The 26,671-nt window shown below is 37.5% G+C and overlaps 1 protein-coding gene across 4 annotated transcripts; it reads right to left on the minus strand.

Moving 5' to 3' along the window:
• Positions 1-229: 229 nt before the first annotated feature.
• Positions 230-25,212, minus strand: GLRX3 (glutaredoxin 3). 4 transcript variants are annotated; one of them, XM_026065582.1, is made up of 12 exons: positions 25,107-25,188; positions 24,672-24,781; positions 19,851-19,959; positions 16,835-16,909; positions 15,996-16,197; positions 8,203-8,375; positions 8,041-8,102; positions 5,222-5,279; positions 3,372-3,424; positions 2,152-2,191; positions 1,977-2,069; positions 230-510 (listed from the first exon to the last, which is right to left on the minus strand). In XM_026065582.1, exons 3-12 carry the CDS (start codon positions 19,905-19,907, stop codon positions 460-462), a joined length of 864 nt encoding a protein of 287 aa, XP_025921367.1. In that variant the 5' UTR covers positions 19,908-19,959; positions 24,672-24,781; positions 25,107-25,188; the 3' UTR covers positions 230-459. The 4 variants fall into 4 exon arrangements, with proteins under 4 accessions (XP_025921367.1, XP_025921366.1, XP_025921368.1 ...); XM_026065581.1 differs by lacking the exon at positions 24,672-24,781 and adding an exon at positions 24,276-24,351 and having other exon boundaries at positions 25,107-25,175; XM_026065583.1 differs by lacking the exon at positions 24,672-24,781 and having other exon boundaries at positions 25,107-25,212.
• Between the last annotated feature and the right edge of the window lie 1,459 nt (positions 25,213-26,671).

The raw sequence follows: 26,671 nt of genomic DNA on the forward strand, positions 1-26,671 counted from the left end.
CTGGATTACAGTTTCAACAGTATTTTTCTTGCTCACTAGATGTGATAACAATTATTAGCAGAGACACAGAAAATTATTATGCTCCATACTACAGAGGTATTCCCATTAATATTCTCCTAAGGGAAGCTGAGCCCCAAAAAGTTGTGCACTGGATAGTGGAGTCATTACTCCACTGTTAAATGTCTAGATACAATGAATATGTACAAAGAGTGTAATAAAAAACTCCAAACTTTTTCAGCATTACATTTTAATTGAATGTGAGGATGTTGACAATTTGGTATCTTCAGCAAAAACATGTATTTTCATAAGTAGCATGTTCTTGTGAAATATATAGAGGCAGTAAGAAGCCTTTATTCACTTCTGATTGGTTCCACAGGGCTAAGTCATGTATTGCTCCAATATAATCTATACATGAATAATTTTTCAAAGTATTTTGGTTCCCACTGATGTCCTTTTGCATTAATTTTCTCCCTTCAGAACAGGCAACAGTTCACCATTTTCTTTTAGCTCCTGTAAAGAAATATACATAATTATTTTTTTAATATATTTTGTGATTACAAGATTTCAATAGGGATGGTTCACAGATAAGAAAATAATTCACTGGCTATTAAAGGGATGAACTAGATGACCCACTAAAGGTCCCTCTCAAACAAAACTATTTAACATTCATAATGTTGTATTTAAATTCTATTTTATGTCCATTTAGTAAAAGAGGAAACTTTTGGAGGGAGAGATGCTCCTCTTCCCTCCTCCCCCAGAAGAATGTCATGTTAATACTTTACAAAGTAAATTATTTCCCCTTGTAGATACAAATTTCAGATATATTTTGTAGGTACACACAAAGTTTTACAACATTCAAAGTGCCTCCCGCAAAATGAGTGACATCCATTGATAGAATTTGTTCCTCCCACACATTAAAACAAACAAGACAGTGAGAAATTCAGAAGTTATAAATGAGGAATATTTACTTGCATCATCTTGATGGTTTAATTCAAACTATATAGCTTTTAACTTATTATACAGATAGAATTCTTTCCCTGGAGATGTAGGAAAATAATACATATTCCACAATATGTTATATTAAAACCATTTCCTGATATTCTCTATTTCAATTTTATTTCATATTATGCTACATTATGGAATGTATTTTAAAATATTGACAACATTCATCTACCCATACAAATTAGTCAGTGTGAACTGAACACAGTCTAACAATGCAAATAGAAAAATTGTATTTAAATCGCAGCAAGGAAAGTATTTGCAGCATCTCTGCAATGCCCAGGACTATACTTACTGATCACTGAAATAACCCATACACTTGTTAAATAAATAAAATTAAAGTAATCTATATAATTTAAGTAATACCAGTATTTTTAGAACTAAATGAGATTTATTGATTGTATCTTCCCAGGAGTTACAATGTCTGAGGAATTGGCTATAAACCATTCAGACAAGAATAGGCTCAGGAGTATTTGGGGTTTAGAACACTGTGCCTGCTCTGTTACAAAAATCAAAAACCACAGTAACAGATGCAGATCTATTTTTGTTGCTTCAGGGTCTGTTCAAACAACTACAATAAACCTTACTTTTTTCCAGGAATGAGACTGTTTGCTAGGAAAAAATGTCTCACCCACCTTATTTGAGAAAAGCAATGTCAAAAGTAAAACTAAGAAGCAAGAAAAACCTGTAAAAATGCACCCACGGGGTAAAAATGGTCTTTACAGTAAAGGTAACTGACTGCTGTCAACAAAATACATTTCACTGCTACATCTTGGAGTATAGGAACACTAGAGATTTAAAGCTCCTTTCAACCATATGTTGAGATAATGGAAGTCACAGTAAAAGCAACCAAGTCATTCGATTTCAAAATCTCAGGCCGCTACACAGGAATTTCTGTATATTACAGTCAGAAAACATTTTTACAGTTCTCAACAAATGGTCAATTTACATGTCAAACAAAATTCTCCCAGTCTTACCTTAACAATATCTAACCCTCCAACAAGTTCACCTTTTACATATAACTGAGGATACGTTGGCCAGTTTGAATAGGTTTTTAGTCCTTGCCGCACCTAAGAAAAATAATCTTAAATGTAAACTTCAGTTTTAGTAAAAGTACCAAGGAAATACACAAAGTGGGAGAGACTTAATTACCTCTTCATCCTCCAATATGTCAAACGTCTCATAATCAACACTAGAAAGAAAAAAAAAAAGTGATCTACTATGGACTTTTGCAATGGAAGACCCACAAAAATTCAAAACATAAATGTTTACAAAGCTAGCTTCCAAATCATCCAGGATATAATTAACACATATGAAGAAACAAAGAGGGAAAAAAAAGGCAGCTACTTAAGCACCAAAAAGTAATGTAAAAGATGTCTAGATTCATGGAAAACTCTTCATAATGCAGACGACACCATATTGTGCTAAAAATGGAGCTGTATACCTTCAACTCTTATTGTGCAAAATGTGTTCAAAATAATTTTGTTCACTAAATAGCTTAAAAAAAACCTGCAAGTTTTTATTGAGCGATCAAACAGCTGCAGCTATTTCATTTCTTCATATATTACTTGCACAAAGACACCAAATATATCATGCCAGTGTAAATCTCAGTTCTGGCTGACTCAGCTAAGAGTTCTGGTATGTAATTCCTAGTATTCCCAGTACTGGCATTCTTTAGTAACTGGAAAGCACGTGGATCCCTGTAGGTGCACTAGCGCCAGTGACAGTGATTTGAGTAACTACTACTCAGTTCTAAGTTGTACATTGATATACACAGCTCTGCTCTATGGCTGTTATCTCAAGAGCTCCTTCTGAGGTCTAGTAAGCAAGGCAACTGCTTAACCTCTAACTAGCAGTACAAAACACCATGGGTTTGTTCAGAGGAAGACAATGTTAATCTCTCGCTACAGAAAGAATTGCTTTGAAGAGAAAAACTGGGTCTAGATAAGATGAGAGGCTCCAAGATTAAGGAAAGAGATCAAGAGGGACCTCTAAGACRAGTTACTTATCAGAGAAGGGCGTTTTTTTTCTTTACAGTCAACAATCACAGCAAAAACGAGAAATTCACTGTTGCAATAACCTCCTAGCACACAGGGTTAAATCAGAGCAAGACAATCACTATGAAGCAGTCATTTTTCACAAGTATTTAAGCAGCATAACATCGGACACACCACATTTCAACTTGGTATCCAAGCAAACGCAGTAGGGATTTACACTATTGGTTTCTACATAGGGATAGTTTAAAACACTTTCAAACAAAGAGGAGGATGCTTTTGTAAAGGCTGGCATGAATATCTTCCAAACACTATCTATTTACAAACTGCAGTTTTTGAAAGAGAACTGGCTTCCTAAAGTAAATAAAGCTTACATACCCAGTACTATTTATGATTTCTATAATTTGCTTGCTGAAGCCACATTTTGCCATCTAAAATGCAGAAAAACACACGTTAAAACATATTTTTTTGCTAAATTTAGTCATTTAAATCCTCAAAATTCCAGCTCCTCAAATTACACTACAGCTAACATCAATTTTTGGTAATAACATCCTTACTAGATGAGCATTACTGCTAATCCCTTTTTCATTCTTCCTTACACTTCACTCTGAGCTTTAAACACTACTGAACATTTCTTTCTTTATATACTTTGCTAAAGTAAAAGAAAGTATTAAGGGTGGTAATTCCTATTACTTCAGTTGTGGTGAAGTGATATAAGGTGAATCTGTTTTCCAAGTTTGGCAATACTATCTTGAAAACTAATTAGGCTTCATTATTTTCTGAACATTCAAAAAGCCAAAGCAATAGGAAGGTTGAATACAAATGCCTAATATAAATTTGTAAAAAAGATGTGATTTATTTGGAACATACTCCACCCTTTACTTACCATTTTGGAGAGAGTATCTTATGGTCAACTGATAAATTGTGTGCATGTACAGCAACTTCTACTTTCAATTATTAATTTCAATTATCTACTGTGAACTCTTTCCATACTGGCAGTATAGTGACATTGAATGTCTAGAAAATGGTGGGCACTGTATATTTAATCCAGACTACCCTTTCTTCTTGGGGATTTAACTCTGCTGGTAACTCGGGCAAAACCAAAACGCGTATTAAACAATTTTCCCAAACTCTGCTTTCTTCAGGCAAGACACCAGCCTTCTAAACAGATGCACTTCTAGTGCCTTTAAAAACTAAGCACAACTAGCAAGTCACCACCACTTCAGCGAGGCAGCGTAACCCACAAGGTTCCAGCGCTTATGAAATGGCTTCGGAAAACAGCCTATGCTACTCTCACAAGCATCTCTTGTTGATGTACAGAGAGGGCTCAGGGAACGAATGAGAAAATGAAATGGAAAGAAATCACATGAATGAGCTCAGTTTCCTGCCTCTGTATCCCTTCTAAAAAACACTGTGTAAACACCTCTCCAAATCTGGCCACTAAATACAGTTATTGCTYAGGGTACATCACTCCAATGAAAAGTTTAAGGTGAGGCGGGTGCTGTTCAGGTAACTTTGACAGAAAGAACTGCACTGCCTTGCTGTTCAAAAGGGAAAAATTTATCCCCTGGTTACCTTGTATGGGCATGCAACACAAATAAATAGGATGACCTTTTGGTTTACAGTCATTTGCCATTATTTTAATCCTAATTGTAGGCAGTCATCTGTCTTAGGCCACTAGCTTTATTTCAGTGCACAAGATAGATAACTGATGCATTAAAAGCCACCAGGTGTTGACCACTCCAYGCACGTGAGAAGAAGAGTGGATCATTTACTGCATGTGACATTATACATTAGCCTTGAAAACATCTATTGGCTTTTTTTAAATGAAATTGTGCAAGCATAATAAAGTCAGAGAAATTAAAAAGTATAGGACACTCAATCCAACTAGGTCAGCAGAGGGAAAAAAAACATGGAATTAACATGTTGGGTAATAGTCAAAGTGTACACCTCCAGTATGGTAGACTTTGGGAGCAAATGTTCAGAACATCAGAAGAAAATTCATTAACCAAGACCAAAAGGACATGGACTGTTGCTATCAGTATTTCAGCAATATATTTCAATCAGGTAAAATATGGACTGCTCTTCTATGACTTACAGAAGCACCAAATAAAAACACAACTTCCCAGAGCTACCAATTTTCATTAACAAAGGAAAAGAAGGTAACTGTCACTAAGTGTTGCAGAACTACAGTTCTACTTCTATTCAAACAATTGTTTAAACCTTACCTGTTTATTTCCCTTCATAAAAAGCATCACAGGAGCTTTGTTTATCAAGGTTTTAAGCCTACAGGAGGCAGGAAAAAGGAAAACAGAGAACAGCTCAATTATTATCCTGTGCTTTTGTTCAACAGGAAAACAAATGCAAAAAGTGGAAAGACAACTTACCAAATGAATTTAAAGCAGTACTATAACCAACTGTATTCATTTATATTGTTCAACTTCATTCACTACAGTTATAAACAATCCTGTTACTTTTAGAGCAAAAATTTACTTTTCTAGATTGACCTGTAAGTATCAAGAAGCAATAGATTTAAGGAAAAACATTCTTTCAGGGTATTTTTAATACAATATCTATACTCAGTCACATATCACTACATAACACATCATTTTCCACATACTGAATATAATACTTAACGTTTCTTATTCTCCATATGAGACAAAGCATTTTGTAGAGTAATAGCTATAGCTGCTATCCATCAGTCATAAGATCACGAAGGACAAGGTGCTACTGAAATTCAGGAATAGATCCACTTTGCCCCATCACGCCCTGTCTTCTTCTGGCCTATCCTTGGTCCACCCACATAACAACTCAGACACTTCTTTTCTTTCCCTCTGCTTATAGAAAAGGTTTGCTGGGACAACTGATGGAAAAAGTTAGCAAAGCCTCCTGTCCAACAGTTTCCTGCTAAAGGCAGTTTATCCTTTATGAAGTGCATGGCAGGTGGTCATTTTCTGTAAAAGGTCACTTTGCACTACTCGCACAATGCAAAATGATTCTAAACTGGAGAATCCAGGCTCTTTGCAAAATAAAACTAAATGATGTTTTGTTGGTGACCTACAGCCTGTGCATGTGTAAACCTAAAAACAAAGACAATTTTTCCAACCAAGTTGGCTCTAGGGGAAAAAGCAACGGTAAACTAACAATTACACCAAAGGTGAGCCACAGGAGACCAGTTCCCCAGCTGCCAGAAAATGTTTGGTGAAATCAAGCTTATTTGCAGAGTTCATTTTCCAGGAGATTTTCAATTAAGCAGACACAGTTCACTGATGGGAAGACATCAAACATGGAGTAAAGGAACAGAATTTAGCATTAAATAGGTTGTACTACTGATATTCCTTCATTTTATTAAGTCTTAACATGTTCAAACAGCTAGCCCACAGATTTTGTTTATTTTTTAAATGAGTGACTATCCTGATAGAGTGAATATAGTTAGAAAGAGAGCTAGTTGCCCAGAAACTACATACAAGGGTAAGTACAAAGAAAAACTAATTGGTGCTGTAGAAAAACACTTCCCAGTTGTCACTAGAAAACAGAAGACAGACCTCAACAAAATGCTGTGCATTAACCTGAGAAACCAACACATCTGCTAAGAGATGAATAACAAACTATGCAACAAGGAGCAGCCCRTGACTTGCCCTGTGAATTTTCTACATCAAAATTTGAGAACATTTCACACACCTGTTCAGGAGATGCTGCTGCTTCTTTAGGGAGACATCTAGCTATACCTACAACTTTATTCTATGAAACACATTAGGTAATGTGAAATGTCCTCCACTTACCTTCTCTTCCCCAAAAGACTAAGCAAAACAAAAAACTATGTATAAACTCAATGAATTTATATGCTTTGCAAGTTTGCTAAAAGGAGGAGAGGCCAAGGGACACTTTCTAAAATAAGTTTTAAAAAGGACACACACTGAGACAATCCCATCTTTACATATAATTTAAGCTCAGTTAAGATGCAGAAGGTAGTAAGTGATTGCTTTTTGTGGTCTCAGTGAAATAATTTACTAATTACCCTACCAGGGTAACAACTGGCCCTTCAAGAGTAACAACATGTGAACCTCAAAGATAGAACAAATTAAAAGGCATCACACACCTGTGAAAGTAAGTCTGGTTCATTACTGCATAAAGACAGCTTGCTTTAAGTTATTTCTCAGCTGTGCTTCATCAAGGCAAGAAGACCAGAACCAGTCACCTCCAGAGCTCTGCAAGACTTTTACTCTCACCGTCCTCAGACGGCAAGTGGGAAATCTATGCTAACATATTTGCCTTCAAGGCACAGGCCTACTTCTTGTAAATCAGCTTTCTTTTGCATGTCTCAATGGCACTATTCACACAAAAGCTAAAGAAAAATGCCGCCGTATACTAGCAACTTCCCTAACAATGATTTGTCGCATATCTGGAGCTTGTCTGCCTGAGGTATGGCAGAATTTCAAACAGCAGCGTATCTTCAAATGGGCAGGTTAAAGGAGGACAAATTGGCTTCTAGATATTACATCTGACTCAGGAGGCAACACTTCCTATTGACACAGCATGCATTCGTACTGTCAAAGTGAAAGAAAACAGGAACTGAAGGACATGGGTAGTCAAGAAAAATGGGGAGAGAAGCCTAGATACTTTGTCTACACCAATGTCATAGTTATGAAGGTAAGTGTGTGTCAAATAAAGTCAACAAAAGCTACTAGTGTGTCTAGAAGAGGGTTTTCTGAGCTACCTTTAAAAATAAGTTCTTAAAAAAAGAATCAAGAAATCTATATATTCCTGTTATAATTTAAAATTAACAAACTACAAGTATAATAAGCAAAGCTTGTTAGAACAGTATAGCCTAATACTTTACATAAAAGTGATGTTACTCTATAGAAAACAGAACATATTAAACTACTTGAAATAAGGAGTGCAGGAGTTCTGTAGTTAAAGAAAGTCTTGGTTTACTTCTGATAAAGTCAAAGAAAAGGAATTTATATAGCAGATTGCCATATACAAATGAATAGGGAAGAAACCTCAAAAATGAACCCCCTTAAAATAAAGACATAAAATGTCATACTTGTCCTCCAACTTGCATGCCTTCGGACAGACTGTGTCCAGTTCTCCAGAAGCCTCAAGTTCCTACAGAGATTACAGGGAGGAAAAAAAAAAAAAAACAGATATGAAAAAGAAAAACTGCTTCTGATAACTAGCAAGATTAAGAAATTTCTCAGTTTCTAACCTTGACAATATCCAGTCCACCTATAAGCTCTCCAGCTACATATAACTGTGGATAAGTTGGCCAATTAGAATATGTTTTCAGTCCCTGACGAACTTCTTCATCAGAAAAAATATCAAAACTGCTAAATGAAATACCATGTTTGTTCAGTATCTCCACCATTTGTTTGCTGAAACCTGCAAAAGTAAAAAGAGGAATTACATATAATTTTAAACCAAGTGTTCCCATGTCTGTATTAAACTTTATTCATTAAAAAAATGCAAACCTTTCAGGCCATAACTTCTCACCAACAGCTCTAGTGTATTATTCCTTGTTGTGCTAATATCCCCAAATATTATAGAGAGGTAAAAAATAAACATGGTTAATTACTGGGCATATAAAACCTAAGTAACTGAACAGTTCAGTAAGTCTAGAGCTTCTCTACATAGAGCGGTACTCAGTAAGTAACCTTCATGTACTTCCCTGTTGATCCAAAATACGGTTAAGGCAAAATTAAATGCATTCCCTTATTCCTTCTCTTGCCAGCTCTTCCTCACTCATAGAGAGGAAAAGCTCCTCAATGACCCTAACCGTATCTTCAGTAGCCGCCTTTCACTTCCTCTAGTTACTTGCGCATCATTTTCTCTGTCTGTCATTTCTTCCTCCAGCTAATAATAACCTTCTTCCACACCAAAAGTGGATGAAGTTAACACAAAACAGGAACTATGACTCAAACCCACCAGCATGTCACTGACTTGACTTATTTAACTTAGAAACTTGGCTTTTTTTTTTTTCTACCTCTGCTTCAAGAGCATCTCCTTTCTACTTCACAGCAAAAGACAGATACCTTTTTTCTTTTTTTTTTAAGGTTTATATTCATGAGTAAATAATACAATTTTACTACCCTTAGGACACTTACGTACACTTATGACACTTTACTTTCCTTTTGTGACCCCTTTTCATTATGTCCTACTCTGACAATAATTTCTTGTCAGGACAGTAAGTGAAAGAATGTAAACATCCCAATTTTATAAATTTATTATGTAGCCAACCTTGGAAAAGAGTTTTTCTCTCCTGTAACTAAGAAACTCTTCTAAAAAAAGCCAAACACACATAGGCTGTATCCTTCATGCCAATATGGCCATTCTTTATGGGGTAACCTGAAAAGCAGTATTAGACTTTGACAACCAAAGCCACCTTCCTCCACTTCGCAGCTTCCACGGAGAGCATCACAAGCGCTCCTCTGGAGAGGACAGAGCTCACTGGATGCTCCAGAGTAGACTGCAGAGAGTTACTCCGTAAAGGAAACGGATGTGAAGGTCTGCTGTACTTCACAACACAAGGAAGCCAAGGAGCTGATCTTTAGGACTGATGGTCAGATCTTGATTTGCAATTCCTCTGTTCCCCCACAGCTTATGCACCCTGCTATGAAAACAATGCTGATCAGGAGAGCTGCTAAATACATAGCAACACACAAAGATTCGGAAGTTTTGCTTCATTTCTAACATTCGGTCTTTACCCGGAAATATTTTAACACCTGCCACTGCTACTTTCATGCACATCGTTTCTGAGGAAATAAAGGCCTCCTAGACAACACTATTACATGATTTGCAAAAGTGATCCATGACAATTTGCCCACAAATCAATGTGATAATAATGTACATTTTACATCTTTGCCAACTCATTCTGTTTTAGAATCACATAACCTTGCAATCCTTCCAATTTCCTAAAAGAATTCCAACAAATGCTGTGCAGACAAATAAAAACCTCTATATAAATATATATAAAAAAAATGCTTAAAGGCTTTAATAAAGAAATGAAAAAAGAATTTTGAAATGAGGAAAAAGAATCAGTGCCATACAAGAATAACCTTTGATTTCAGCTTGCAAAACTACCTATTAGTTTTTGAAATATGGATTTTTACTACAGCTTTCTGCAGTTTTCATGATCTGCAATTTATTGAGATATGAAGTAGTAGTATTTATATGTATGGCATCTAAGTTGCTTTTCTGTCTACAACTGAAGTGTTAAGTTCATGTACAGCCTCAAGTAAAACACAGATTCTGAAATTTTTCATACATCTGGGAGTTCATTAGTAAACAGCTAAAGGCTGATTGCTGATGGTTATTCCATTGCCAATATATTAACTCATTTCTACTGTAAGAGACTGGGGGGGAAAAAAAGCTTTATTTTAGCTGTAGGCAATTACATGCAAACTAGAAAGATTGATTGGCTGTGTTTCATTTTGAAGGGATACGGTAGCAGTCTGGAAGTGTTATGCTTAGGGATAAAGTGCCAGAACAGCTTTACTCTCATAACAAAAGATTTAGGTTGAATTTCTGAAGAAATACCATACATGCATTACAAAGAATAATTAAACTGTGAACAAAATGTTTTAAGCGGTTATCTAGACAACCACAAATGTCACTCTGGATTCTACACTGATAATGACAGACTACCTATATTACTGTATCGATGACGCAAATAAACAAATACGATTAGAGTCCAAAAGAATCTGCTGAAATAATACAACATGCATAGCAACCAGATACAATAGCCAGCAAACACAGCCAAGACGACAAACCTTAATTTACACTACACTGAATCAGCTTTCCCAATGAAGAAATTATAAACTACAAGAAGATCTCATAATACGCTGCTGGAGAGGGTTCCACACTATTTGCCAACTGCATTCAACACACCAAATCTATTATTTGAATCAAAATAGATACAATTCACCAATACGTTCACCTTTAGAGAGGCATGTCTCCTTTTACTTAATTACATTTTTAATACTCCTACTACTGTTATAACATTTTGTCAAAGATAATATGGATTTGTTAAATGTTAAGCCTTGAAAAAAGAGTTTGTCTATTCTAGGAATTTCAACAGATCCAACTTACTAATGTCTCCCAACTACTGCCAGAAACTATCAAAGCAGTCTAAGCAGGCACAGTATTTAACTGCAAAATAAAGAGCTGTAAGTTCAGATGATTTAGTGTGTGGCATCACATTTGCATACTTCCAATTTTAATACTTAAGTCTATTTAGGTAAGCACCTCCTGCATACTTTTCATAGGGTACCAGGGATCAAATATAAAAACTGTAAGCTTGAAGAAATACCTATTTTATCATAATATTAACACACATGCAAATGAACCTGTTATGCTCTTAATTCACTTTCCATGCTGAGTTTTAATGAAGTATCCTTATCCTTGAAGCCTTAATGTCTTTTTTTTAATTTTTTCCTTTTTTTTTTTTATAGCCTCAAGTCCCTCCCATCAAAAACTAAATACATTAAAAACTGTAAGGGGTTTTTCTTTAGAGAACTTTAAAATCTGCCTAGAGTTCTGCTCAATACACTTTAGCAGACCAGCTCTCTACTGGATACCTACAGAAATCCAGAGGAGAAATGGCGTGCACGTGCCATCAACTGATCCCTTTGAAGCTAGATGCCGACTGGAGCGTAACGGAGAAGCTGGGCACACAGCAGGTCAGAGCACATGTTATCGCTGCCTGCACAACCCTCGCTCTCGCAACGGGCAGAGGAAGAACCGTGCTCTACCTGCACAGGGCTCTGCGCCTACCGCTTCCCAGGCGCCGCCAAACCCACAACACGCACCAGGCTACCCGCTAATGTAGCAGGAAGGGCTACGCTAGCATCCAGCATAGTTCAACTTACCCCACCTATATCTGAATTAGCAGCTGCGGACACCCCAAACAGAGGCTTAGGAATATTAGGAGATGGTGAAGTGCATCAGAGCTGTGCTCTGCTACATACAGTTACTATACAACATATCAGCGGCTGCACTTCACAAGTCTACTTCAGAATAAGCCAAAATTTCCATTCCTATGATATCTAAATTCCTGTGACCATATGTAACTTCTGTGCACCTGTAATTATGTTGTTAAATTATGCTCCTACACATAAACAAAACTTCATCAGCTCATCATCTTGAATAAAAGAAATTCTGTGATCATATTAATATACCAATGTCCAAAGGCACTTCAACAAAGTTCTTTGACAAAATTTTACTTCCTAGTCTCAAACTCCTTCAATGCCAGAGGAGTCAGAAAACTACTGAAAGCTTTAAGTTTAGGGTTTGAGTTTTTAAATGCACAAAGGAGGAAATTTTTTTCCTGCACTTAAAATAGGAAGAGCTATTTTGATGAGGGGACTGGGGGAAGGATGTAGAGGAAAGGAAGTCAAAGTTAAAAGAAACAGTTGCAGCATAGTTTAGTTCTCTAAGTTATCTCTAAATTCTCTAAGTTAGTTTGCTAACTCACATTTAGTTATATGCCACTAGATATAAGAGACAATGCATTCAGACTGTGAAATGATAAGAGGGGAAGAAACACTTTAGTCCACTACACTCCATCCCTGTTCTGTTTCTCTAGTGCACACCATTTAACACTTTAAAAAAGACTTAGACACAGCAAGCACCGTATGTTAGAATGAAAACTACTATTTAACCTCATGCTCAGCTTTCATAACAGCCTAAAAATATTTTTCAGACAAAAAACAAAAAAATGAAGAATGACAGAAATACAAAGTAATTAAATGTATAATGTACTGGTTGGAACAGACGAATCATTAAAACTGTCCCAGCTCCTCATTACTTCTTGGAAATAAGCAAATGCATATGTGCAAACTGTCAGACTTCCAAGCTAACATACAACCGCACAATGAACATGAAGGAGTTTTGAAATCTGGGGTTATTTCTGAAACTACTTCTACAGAAAAGATACTGAGAACCTACTAATGCACTGAAATGAAACAGCAGCCTTGAATCTAGGAAGGGAAAAAATAAGGGGAAAAAATAAGGTGTGCAAATACCAAACAGAATGAGGAGACTCAGTATATATAGGACATTGCACTTCCCCTCATATTTCTGTAATCTTTCCACAGCTACAACAGGAGAAAATCATAGAATGGCATGCAAGTATTTTAAAAGAAGCTGAGAGAATGTTTAGCTACTGGGGGCAGAGTCAATAAAGTAGTTGCACACAAGCCATAAGCAAGTACTTCATCAGCCTGAAGTAATCTGGGTTGTGCTGCAAGACTCCCCTCATTCTGCCAGGGCAGGATTATTCTCTGCAGCCCATGGTCTAGCATTTTGTTTGACATGCTTTAACCACTACTTCTCTTTCAAACATTGTTTCATGAGTTTCATATATAAGCCATCCTTCTAAAAATAGGGCACCATGTACTATACTAAACTCCCTCCAATTAACACTGCTTGACAGACACAGACTTTCTTCCTTTCCTGACGAAGACAAGCTGTATTAGTTCAAAGCTTTTCTTTGTAATTCAACGCCACTAGGGCCAACTGGCAGCTTCATTGCTGTCACTGCTCTTGTCAGCTCCCTCATTTGTCAAGAATTGGGACTGATCCAAAGTCACCTGAAGTTAATGTGGAGATTCGTATTTACTCCATGCACTTCATCCTCAATTTCAATAACTGTAACTACAGCTAGGCCTCCTGTAATATAAATGGCTCTCCTGCGATACGATGTCTACACAGATACAATGCAAACCAGCAGTGGCTATTTTGTAAATCACATATCACAAACCGGCATTCTCACTCCATCAAATCAATGTATTCCTCATTATTATCCTTTCCGTCCCTCATTTTAATAGCACATGGTAATACCACGATCTGCATCTTGCAGGGTTAAAATAGACAGACGGATCATGTAAAATCAGTTTCTTTTAGGTCCTTCTACACTACTTCCTTCATTATTATTATTATTTACACGGTTCTTCTCAATTTAGTTTCTTTTGGGAACTTCCTGAATATGTATCAACACAAAACAAAAGGCAGCTAACAAAGGCATGTCTAAACTTGGAACTTGTTGCCTGAATTTAATACTTAATACTGTTASAAGCTTTTTCATGGCTAGAATATAGGCAGTGCAAGCACACTACAAGGATATTTGGCAATTAAGTGAGTATCACATCACTAAACCCACACACCATATCAACATTTCAAACACCACACTTGCGAACTTCTGTCAGAGACATAAGGCACSGTTCTGCCTCTGGGCTGCACATGCTGAGCCCTTTCCAGACAGAGGGTCAAACAGAATAATGCTGCGAATCCTCATTTCATTCTCAGCAAAATGTTTTGAACACATTAAGTTCACGTGTATCTCTGCCAGATACAAAAACATTTATGACCCTATACAGGAATCTTTCAAGTGAGTGTATTTTAATGCAATTCATGCACAGACAGACCAGAAAAAAAAAGACTTGGACTTTCACTATTTGTTCTTAAACACAAACAACTGAAGTTTTCCATAACAATTTAACTTCATGAGCAGTAAATCTCTCTGTATTGGTTCTGTAAGTAAGGAGCAAGACCTGTAAGGAGCTAGTTATTTCTAAATCTTTTCCGATTCTCCTGTTACGCTTTACAATCCTTCATCTTTTTGGCCCCAAGATGTGGCTAGTACGATTTGCCTCATAGGATACATGTTCACTTAGCAAAGGAATCCCGTCTTAGTCATCTCAGCGTGTCGGCTACAGTGGGGAAGGAACTGTGAAAGTTGCAACATTTGATTTCTAGACCAATTTGGGGAGAAAAAGGAGGCAGAAGAAGTCAAAGCAACATTTTTTCATTGTTTTCACACACACAAGTTTAGAATTCTAGAATCCTATCTTAAGCCCCTATCCCCAGAATAAAATCTTTCCAGTCTTCCCATTTCTAGTGAAGCTCTCAAGATAAATGATGAAGAATGGCAGGTTTTCCACATCGCATTTTGCTCCTTTTTTTCAGGATGGAATATGGTCATTTGGGAATAAGTGTACATGAAAACACCAACAAAGCAACTAGCAGCTAAATGTTCACTTCTGTAAGGTATCAGTAGGAAAAGACTTGTGGGTAAGAAGCAGACTAGCAATAGAAGACATACTTCAAACAAGCTGTTATCCTGAGACGCGTCCCCAAAAGGCAGGCCGGGACTGCGCTCAAAGCAGGCAGCGTGCGAAGCGTTGTGTTGTTAACTGCCAAAACGATGCCCCCAGCCCTGCCCCGGAACAAGAGGGAGCCACAGCCAAGCCCTGCCAAGAGTTCTGCACAGCCAAGCCATCGCCAACCCACATCAAAGCAGCATCCTTCCACTCGCCTCCTGCAGATCACCACAGCCCACCCTGCAAGATCAGTTCTGCAAAGCAATTTCCCTAGCCTGCATGGGCAGAAGGATGGCAGCTTCATAGTACTACAATTTTATTTTTAAACATTTGTTTATGTACTTTCCCAATACAGATCAATACTTCAAGTCAGCTGGGAGCCAATCACTTTAAACCGTGAGCAAGGATTAGAGGAGTCAAGCTGAAGAAAAGGCATTTCTTCTGTAGTGGCAACACAAGGTACTGGTCTTCCAATTTTACTAGTTAGGGTAGTTTTACTTTGTTTTTCCAAATGGCAACAGTAATCCAGGATGTTAGTCAATTCTGTTATTCCTTGAATTGAATAGTTCTCTTCAAACTATTTTACATTGTTAACATGTACTTCAATGCATAAAATGGCAGGATTAAACATTGAGCTAGCTCAGAAAAAAGCATCCTAGTTCAAGGACAGCATTATACATATTCTTTGGAAAGCCCCTGACCTCTGTGACCCTATCTCCAAAATTTAAATAGGGGAACAGCAATTCTCTAACTACATATAAGCAACATGAAAATACTTTTGTATCCTTTTGTTTCTAGGTATGCAAGACACTGTTGCAATGCACGTCCCCAAAACCGAATGAATCTGGCAACCAGCCCAAAGCAAGGACTGCCACACTGAACAGGAACTTCAGGAAATTCTTACCGCAGCGAGGCTCTTTCGGAGACCCTTTCATAAACAACATGCAAGGGGCAGCATTGATGAGTTTCTTTAGACGCACAGCAAGATCTTCTTTTGCAATGTCATTAGAGCCAGCAGAAATGGAACTGCCAGATGCATGGCGCTGGACCTTTTTGGTCAGCTCTGGGGCATGCGCACCGTCTAATCTGTCAACTTTCTGAGAATTCTAAGGAAGCCAAAATACAGGCTCATGTTAACAAATGAAATTCAGTATTTGTACTCTAATTTAAAAAAAAGTAAAATTACCATATAAAATATAGATTTTCAGATGCAAAGTGAATTAGTGCATTGATCATTTAGCCAATCTTTAGTTCCAGCAGAGACTCTAGACTTACACCATCCTGTGGGCTAGCTCCTGTTAATGCTAGTGAAATTTGTTTTTAATGAATTAAAAYATTTTGCTTTTTTTAATCACAGACAAACATGCCTGCATACTTGTCATTTCTACCAAAAGAATATTTACCTGGTTTTTTTTGCTGTGTTGTAGAACTATAGCTAGACTAGAAAACACCACTGAAAAAACTTTTGACCCAATACAAGGTATGATAGCTAACATAAAAACCTTATAGGAATCCCAATGCAATTAAGGAAGTTCCAAAATATTATGATTAGGTATAAAAACAATTTCTGTCTACTTTTTTTTAGGATCTGCTATCCAGACTTAAGCCAGATGCATAAATGTTTCTTCACTGTGAAAGTTCTTAACTGTGAAAGTTCTTAACAAGTTTCTGCTGTTCCAGTAATAGAAGTACACGCTAAGAGCCCACATGGAATTCATTTCTTTTACATCCATTTTCTCTTACCTTAAAGAATAAGAATGTTGGAACAGAACTAATTCCATATTTTTCAGACACTTCAGGCACAGCTTCAGCTTCCAGCTTAGAAAAAGAAAACAGAAAAGATGGTTTCATTTTCATAATCTTCCTTAAAGTTTGACCATGCAAGTCAATCCTGCCTAGAATGTTCTTCTAGGCATTTTATACATTTAAAAAGGATTTTGATGCAGAAGTTTGTGACACATTTGCATTTAAATGAGACTCACTGGGTTGGCGTGTCATCCACCGAGCCTACACAGTGTCAAAACAGGTTCAGAGGTTTTTATTTTGTTGCACATTTCAAAAGATGCCTGGAGGCTGCGAATAAAATTTTTGGTGCACTAGTGACCTAGTAAATTTTCAATCATATGCAGCTACTACTATATTGAAATCCATAAATCATTGACCCCAGTTATGTCATGATTACAGTGCTTATTTTCTGCCCACAGCAATTCTTGCTGTTTGCTCTATTGACTAATTTCAAGGGGCAGTACATCATGACTGACATTTGCAGCCTTCTGCAAATTATGAAGCAAAAAGGAGTGTTTCTTCAATAAACTATTGATGCCTAGTAAATTTTATTTTTAACTCCTGAAAGACTACTGAGTATTGAGTGGAAAGCTTGTTCAGATTATTCGTTCTGAGTTTATTCAGCCTTAAAATGCTTACCTTGAAATTCTACAATGTAATAATTTACCATGAAAATAGATCTTTTAATTTAATCAAATTTGTGATTTTCTATGCACGGTCTAGAAACTTATTTTAGTGACAGAGCACAAGGCTTTTTAAGTTGCTAGCTCTGTAACAACAGCAGTTAGCAGCAAAATAAAGTGGCTATAACGGACATAAATATTTTTTCAGACCCTAAAACACAGGAACCTGTGATCCAGTGTACAGAAGAAAAAGATTTTCAAATTCTTATTCCACAAACCATACAATGACAGTTCATCGACAAGCACCCGCAGAGCTACTTAACAGTTTGCTCCTGCTCTCACCTGTTCATCCCTACTAACCTATTTTAGAAAACACAATCTGTGATTGTTCTATTAACTGAGATACAGTGAGTCTCTGAATGTTCCAGTATTATAACATTATGTTTTGATTTGTTCCAACCATTAAGGCTCTTAATGAACTCACTGAACACAGAAGCAACCCAGCCATCAATTCAAAACTTGAAGTCCAAGCTTCATCTCTATTCCCATAAATCAATGCTCCACCAGGATCAACTCAGAAACTTTCTACTACAGACAATTCCAATTATCTACTTGCTTTCAAGTTGCAAATGATTGAACAAATTATACTAAATATATTAATTTTCTAGTAGAGTTTTCTATCTACCTGGATACTTATGTTCCACTCTGGTGAGGTTCATGCATACAGAACAGATTTCATTTCGTATTTCAATAACTTGCTGTTATTGGTACATCTTTCCAGAATATTCTGCTTCTAACCATTTTTTGATAAAAACATTTTCATTTTAACCAAGTAAGGATCTTGGAATTAAGACATGCAACAACTAAATGCAACAACTGAAATGTGAAATTGTATTCAGAAAGACTCCTTCAGATTTATTAACAATTTTTTGAAGTTCATTCCATGCTAATTAGTTCTGTTCTAGAATCCACCTGTTTTGGCCTTGCGAGGTGCTACACTGCTCTTGGTTAGTCATCTGTAACTGTCCRATAAGTTACCAGGTTCTTGCCAGTAAAAAAATCTGGCTATTCTGGAACACAGACCAAAGTTCTGTGCACTGAGTACTTTCAAAATTAAAGATATTCCCGGTGGGGAGCAAAAAATATACCATATCAAGAGAATTTACCCCCAAGTCTCTCGGTAGTTTGTTTTCTCTAAATGAGTATGCCATTATCTTAGCTTTGCAATGTTTGACCACTGAATACAGAACCTTGCTATTAAAAAGTAAATAAATTACTGCTGAATAATAAAGAAGCAACTGAGAGGTTTCAAACTTGCTTTGGCCTGCTAAAAGTCACAGCAACTCTATACAAACAAATATCAAATATCTCAAATTTTCAAAATGTTGAACATTAGTCTTTGGATGCACTAATTAAAATGGTTTTGTAAATTAATACAATTGAAATAGGTCCATCCTTCCATTTTAGAGAAAAAAATACCAACTGTGAGAGGAATCGTTAAAAACAAATCACAAAACCTAAAGGCTGTAAGAAATCAAATTAAAACACACACACAGCTGGTTGTTCCATTACTCCCTGCCCTCATAATCACAGAAGTGTCTCATTAACAAGGGAAAGTTGTGTTAAAATGAACAGCATGTTGATGAAGTGCATTCATTTTTCCCTCCACACTAGTTCTCTTACTAGGATGTGATGATGATCTCACAAAAATATAGCATCTCATTTGTGCTTATACCATCCAGCATTATACCACTTTCATCCTCGAGTGACAACATTGCACAGACTTTATCTACTTTTAAACTCCATAAAGATTACTGCTCTTTAATAACGGACAGAAATGAATCCCAAGATCTATTTGACTAACCAGTAACATCATGAAAACAAATGAAATCTCTAACAAACTTGAAAAAGAACAGTGCTGCCATTTTAATCTCAAATCCCTGGATAAAAATCAGGCTTTAACAATATGGCTAACTACAGTACTGAAGCACTGAGTCATTGCAAGAACAGGGAAATTTAAAAGCCTACTTGTTAGATGAAGTAGCTAATGAAAGAAATGCCTTCACTGTATCTTACTAGACCAACTCTTTTTTTTTTTTTTAACAGCAATGTAAAAATTAAGACATTATTTAAGTTTGAGATATCAAGCTTGCAAAGATGAATCTAGAACTCGATCTAACAGATTTTTTGATGCATCTCTTGCATACGTTCAACTCACATCTTCAAACAAAGTCAAAAAGGAACTTCAAACACAACTTTATTCATATTTTGTAATAACAGCTTTCCAATGTCTGTCTGTCTGTCTTTCCTTTGTATAAAATAGGATTTACTGTCTGGTAACAAAGACTTACCTTCACAAATGTAACCTGCACATGTTCCTTTGCTAGTGCCGCCATAACCTCATTCATTTGAGCACACTGAGGAGCCCATGGTGCCCAAAAATGGACAACTACAAGAGACCTATTACAAAAAAAAGTATAGCGTGTTTATTTTTTTAAAGTATCATGCAGTTTGATATGCCATGCAAAAAAAAAAAAAAAACAAAAAGAAAGCCTTCCTGAGAAGAAAGATAATCAAGTGAAACCAGTACCATTATCTATGGCTCACAGAGAGAAATTACTTATAAAAAAAGTAAAAATTGAGGACATCTAGTACTTTTTTCAGGAAATATCTCAATACACAAACAAAGAAATATGCCACCCTGTATTCTGGTAGTAAGAGACCACATTATATGAATGGCAAGCAGGAAAAGAACAAGCAGATATATTAAAGATCAAGTCATGCACTTCATGGCTGCAGATTTTGAGGCATCCACAGGCCAAGCACACAGACCATTCTCAGGGGTCCTGCATTTCTTCCAGGAAGGTCTTCTGTTTCCAGAAGCTCTGGGTACTCCACAGCTCAGTAGCATCATGCCAAAGGCTGCACCACTGCTTTTCTCCACTCAATGCCACTCTTATTTCTTTACTATCTATCCAGGAAATAAGGTAGTAATTTTTCAAGCAACTGGGACTTGCCTAAAAATAGAGTATTCTTATACAGGAACATAAGCTTTTGCTTTTATTAGCTTCAATTTCATATTCCTTTTCCAGCATCAGTAAAATTTCCTTGAATGTTTAGTATTAATCAGACACAGTATTTAAATATAAGAAGTCACACATGTGAACAAAAATCCCAAACTGGGCACCATGACGTATTTCTCATGAGCTTAACCAAACAGGCATTGATGACAACAGTGACAAGACATTTGCATTTAATCTTCAATTCTGTTTTCTAGGTTTGCTGAAGTTAAAAGCACTAGATAACAGAGGATAAAGAATAAAAGACATATAATGTACTGTTTTTAATCTACTTCGAAAGAGGTACAGCTATCAAAGCAACCATACCCTAGAAGTCATTTAGTGTCTTTTATTAGAGCGTAAATAATAGAAGCTCACTATAAATTTTAACAGTCTCGTGGGCAGCACAATATTCATACTGGAAGAGAAGCTGTGTTACCTGACCACATACTCTGAATACAACACCAAACTCAATTCAGACACAGAACTGTAAAATTCATATGCTTTATTTTCCAAAGCAATTCTAGACAACTTCAGTAGAAGTAGAACAGGGTAGTCTTTTTGCCATAACGTGATCAGTCAGCACGCGGTTCTGCTTTGAAAGCTGGTTAGAACTGGCATAGTTTACAGGCTAGTAAAAACTGAAATTATGGAACTGCAAGACAGTTCCATTTTTCTTCAAGGGCCAGCCTTGCAAATTCAGACCTGAATTTAGGAACAGTAACACATCTTCTCCAGGGCACATCTTCTCTGTATAGAATCTTCCAACACTTTTGTACAATCACTCAGCAATAACAACGATCTTGAGACAAATGATCTCCCTTGAATTACAATAGAATAGCCGTATACTTCTTTGGACTAATTTCACTGCACACAATTGACACTAACATTTAAACTCCAGTAAAGGCTCATTTTCAGTGATTTATTCTTTACTTATAAATGGCATATGCGAATATGAACTCCTTGAGAAACATGAGATCATGTCACTTCTTGGAGTAACTCCAAAACTGCATTTCAGCATGTAAACTTTTCTACCAATGCTCCTCTTGGAATCTGTCTACAAAGCAAATGAAAAGGCAGATTATAGCACAGGCAGTTCAAGCAGAAGCTTTATCTTTCCTTCCAGCTGACAGTCTTCCAAACATTACTACCATTGCCAGCTCAGGCTGCCACATTTTTATTAAGACTTTTGAGCCAATGGGGCAAACGCTGCATACCATGCTGCAACCAATTTTGGGGGGTTTATCTTATTTAGATACATCTTTTGTAAGGTAAAGACAGGCAAGACAAAAGAAAACTACAAATTTCTTCCCTTTCCATCCATAAATAGAACACAAAAAGTTAATTTACAGGCCAAAAGCCGCAACATAGTGAGGTGATCGTAATTAAGTAGGTTGGGAGGCAAAGGGAGTCACTTATATGTATGAAAATACCCAGTCACAATAGATAGAGGATTAAAAAAAAAAAAAAACACAGCAGTAATTTGGTATTTCAGAACCCAGACCAAGCGCTAATGCAGAGAATAATCAAGAATTTTGCTCCAGGGTTGTTTTTTCTGCACTTGCCCATCACAACCTTCATTTGATGTTCCACTTTTAAGACCTGCTCCAATATTGTTCTTTATGTATGTACTGGTTACCCTACACTGTTAAGGGTTCAGGAGACCTGTTATAAACACACCAAGGAGGATCAAAAGTAACTTCACAAAAATAAAGTTCTATGATGTTACTGTAGTCAGCACAAAACAGACTATTTTATTTTGATCTATTATAGCTTTTACAACTAATTATAGAGAATAAAGTTAATTTACTTGTAAAGCTGTCATTGCAGCCATATAATGCAATGCCTGCTTCACATTTAAAAATTATTTGTGCATCTGTTAAATTTCAAGTAGGACAAAAGAATACTTCCACTGGCTTAAAAAATACATATATAACTGAACGTAGGAAAAGTATGACTTTTTGCCTGCCACCAAGAAGTATTTCACAGGTGCTCAGTTTAATTTAGTATGCATAGGGGGGCACATCTGATCACATGAAAGTCACCTGATGACAAGCACAGAAGTAATAATCACATTTTTCTTTCATCCTCATTTCATCAGAACCTATTATTTCCTTACCAACATACAGTTGTAATGCACTTTAATCTAAAATACAAGTTTCATGAAGATAAAAATAATTTGCACTAAGGGTTGTTTTTGCCAAATTCATTCACAGAACAAGTCTAACTAGTTTTGCAATTACATTGCTCCCTCAGTTTCTGACCATTTTAAATTAAGCTTGAAACAATGACAAGAGTAATTCAAAAATAAGGAAAAAAATTAAAAGTCAACAAAATAAAGTGTATAAGTGATTCTAAACAAAGTATTTCTTACATTCAACCAAGCTATTTCTATAAATTCTACTATTAGATAGTGGTTATGAGAAAGAGAACAGTAATGAAAGTGTTATAATAAGCCCCAAAATTTCTCATCCTATGTCATTTCACATTTCAATTTTTGGTGGAAGAGCTTTGGGCCCAAACATAAGATTCGCTTCTTTCATCTCTAATAACTTTTATTAAACTTGACTGGAAGCAGAAGAGTACATCATGCATTCTCTATGGATAAATGAAAAGCCCAGTCGTCTTTGTTTATAAAAAAAAAAAAAAAGAGAGAGAGAGAAAGATTTGTTTGAGATGGAGTCACAAAGCATATCCTTAAAATGAAGAGCCTATTTACCGCAGAACTAACATAGCAAGACATTTTCTGAATGAGAAAATCCAGAAAATGGTTTTTCCATAGGTCAACCCCCTTTTAAGCCAAGATGCAAGTATTTTGTAAATATTTATATGCTACCATTGACAGGTAACTCAATTTTATACACTGATCTTTCTAAAACATAGTCTAGGTAAAAGAACAGACTACAGAGTGGTAATGGAAGTGGTTCAGTAATTTTGAAAACATTGGCTCTGTTCATCTTATGCGCCTAAGAAATCTAGACATGTTCTGGAAAAATGTAAACCTTAAAATTTAAACTTATTCCATAACACAAAGCTTACTAATAAAACAGATGTAAGATAAGATCTCTGGTTTCAGAAAGATAATCTAAGAAATTAAGTTGCAAGATAAAATGGTGGTAGTTGTATCTCAAAGGTGATAATTCTATTAGTTTGGAAAAGCAGGAAGTTTATCCAAACAGCAAACTTAGTTGTAAAACAGAATTAGGCCTGTCCTTAAAAATTCAACATATCTTCTGCCTTAAGCTTTAACTTTCAAAAAAGAAATATTTCCTTCAATAAATTTTCTCGTTTCTCACTTCATTATTTAAAGCAATGTTTAAAACTACTTTTTGACATCATTAATTTTCAAAATCACTTTGATAATCTAAATACAGAAGGTACCTTAAACAAACCAACGTCTATTTTTTTAATTTCTAAATTTTAAAATTCACCATCAAGAGATGATGAGACCATAAGAAAAACTTTAATTTGGGGGTTTTGTGCATTTGAGTGCAGGTTTGTTGGCTTTTTTGAGTGTCTTAGCAGTAACAAAAAACAAAGCCCAATATTTTTGACTGAAGCAGAAAAGAATCATCAGTACTATCAATCCGTGTTAAGATCAAAAGTAGTGTAACATAATCAAAACCATTAAAGAGAAAACTGAACCATGTTTTGGAGGACAGAGGAAAAGAGAGATTTGGTGGGGGTTTTGTCGAAAATAACTTCAAAACACTGTACTTGTTCCTGAAGCCTTTCTCACTATGTATTTCCCCCTTGGATATCCCCACACAACAACTCGGCTGAAGCATAATTCCTGTAAGGAAGAGTGGACATCATGCAGCAAATCTCAAAGAATCTCAATGCAGAAATACGAGTGCCTTCTTCCCATCGTCAAGACCTTTCAATATTTCTAACGCTGTTTGTGGAAAAGTGACGCTAGCAGCTTCATTGTTCTTTTTAAACCCATAATTTCATCAGTTTTCTCTCCTTCTCCATTTAGAGGTCGCTTTGTGATTCAGCAGCCAAGCACGGCACTGTTTTTAACACAGCATCACGCTTTAACGTGCTTTACAAGAGCTATTTAGCCTGCACTCAGCTCGCGGATTAGAAGATATAACAAGACAGCTGCTACACCTTCGATTCAACGGGACAAACGAGCAAAGCGCAGGCCCGAATCCGCCCTCCTTCAGGCAGGCGATTGCGCATCTGCCTTTAATTAAGATGCTGGTTACCGTGAGCGTTGCCTAGGAGAAATAAGAATATATGTAGGGATTTCCCCCCCCCCCCCGCGGCAGGATTAATGCTCCAGACGTCTGGAGGGGGAGCCGCCACCGCGGGCCGAGGCGGAATCTGCGCTCCGTGCGAGGAAACACCGGGGGGGGGGGGGGGGGGGACCCGCGGCCCAACCGCCGCTCACCTCAGGGAGCCGCGGCCCAACCGCCCCTCTCACCTCAGGGCGCCGCGGCCCAACCGCCACCAACCGTCACCCACCTCCACGCCTCTCCACGCCTCTCCGCGCCCCTCGCTTCCCCCCACAGCGGCCGTGGGGCGGTGCGGGCCCCCCCCTACCTGTCCTGCTGCTGCAGCAGCTCCTGGAACTGCTGGGCCGAGCCCGCCGCCACCACCGCCGCCGCCATGGCCGCGCGCAGGGAGCCGGGGGAAGGGGCGGGGGGGCGCGCACGCCGGCGCGCCGCACCGCCCCCGCCCACTGCGCATGCGCCGCACCGCCCCCGCCCACTGCGCATGCGCCGCGGCGGGCTCATGGCGGCAGGCGGGAAGCGGTCGCCGCCTCCTGTGAGGGCGTCTGCGGCGCCCGCGCAGCGCGTAGGGAAGCGGGGTTTTTGCGCTGGCATGAAGCGTGTTCGCATCCGCAGCGGGAAAAGCGAGCTGCTGCCGCCGTTATGCTTTGCCCCGTCCGCTTGTTGCCCCGCTCCGCGCACAAGGCGCTCGTTGCGCAGGGCGGTTCTTCCGCGCCGCCTGCCCGCGGCCTCGGCGCCTGCAGGCCTGCCCTCACCCTCACAGAATTATTATTATTATTATTATTATTATTATTATTATTATTACTAGTTAACCTTTTGTTATCGAAGTACAGCCCTTTTGTTGCTCGTGAAGGAAAGACGTAAAGATTCCAATATAATGTCGTTCACGTGCTGAAGGAACCTAGCAGCTCACAGTGGTTTAAATATTGAATACTGCAGATATTTAAATATTAGGGCGTAAAGGTGGGAAGAGGACTAATCYGCATGTTGGAGGGCTCCGGGATTGTGCCCGTATTCAGCTCCGTGAGCAGGCAGGGAAGCGATTTCCGCTCTCCCGAGCAGCGTCGGGGCACTAATTTGTCCAAGCAGCTTGACACAGGAACTCTCACACTGTAATTTAAATTACACTCTTAAAAAAGACACAAAAGGTGTGACGGGAAAGCTTGTTTCTAGTTYTTGCCATTCATATCAGGTTGCTTTCTGGGACCTGTGCATTACCATTTTCCTTCCTGTTTGCCAAGACAGTCTACTGAAAAGAATCGGATATAACGTCAACCTGAAATTAGATTTTCTCTCCTCAAGCTCACCACCCATAAATATGCAGCTGTTACAATTCGTGCCACTGGAACTAGGATTACCACCGGTGATGAGGAATCGTATCACGAAGAAATGAAACRGGATAAGAAGAGTGAATCTTTTGTTTTGTTTTGTCTAATAATGCTTATGTCCTTTTGATGCAGAAAGAAAATAAAAAACTTAAACCCAGAATACTATGCATCTTATCCCCATGCTGTTAAACAGATGATCATAAAGCACCCTGAAGAATGTTTTCTGTCCTTTTAAATTTAACTTAAAAATTGTATATATTGATCATCAATAATACTTTATCTGCAATATCAACAAGCAAAACAAATTTTTCCAAAATAAAATATTAATAATTCTACTGAGTCAGCATGTTACACAATTAATACAGTGAATCAGGCCAATAAAAAGTAGATTCAGCTTTAAGATTGTCCTCAGACCACTCTAAATCTAAGCGGAGATAGTGAGTCTGTACAGAGACTTTCATAATATTAAGTGGTATTTCACTGAACAAGCATCACTTCTTTTTTTTGGCTGGTATTCCTATTACCAGTTGTTGTTATTAATGCTATT

This window comes from Apteryx rowi, unplaced genomic scaffold, assembly GCF_003343035.1.
Source record: "Apteryx rowi isolate R43461 unplaced genomic scaffold, aptRow1 scaffold_23, whole genome shotgun sequence".
Classification (NCBI taxonomy): Eukaryota; Metazoa; Chordata; class Aves; order Apterygiformes; family Apterygidae; genus Apteryx; species Apteryx rowi.

Bases quoted from the DNA above. Each gene is read 5' to 3' on its own strand.
- GLRX3 (XM_026065581.1), bottom strand. From the start codon at position 24,346: ATGCTTCAGCCGAGTTGTTGTGTGGGGATATCCAAGGGGGAAATACAT. The intron at 8,376-15,995 runs GTAAGAATTTCC...TTACTTTTGCAG, and splicing joins TCCGAAAGAGCCTCGCTGCG to GTTTCAGCAAACAAATGGTG. The intron at 5,280-8,040 runs GTATGACATTTT...TGCCTCCTGTAG, and splicing joins GCATGCAAGTTGGAGGACAA to GCTTAAAACCTTGATAAACA.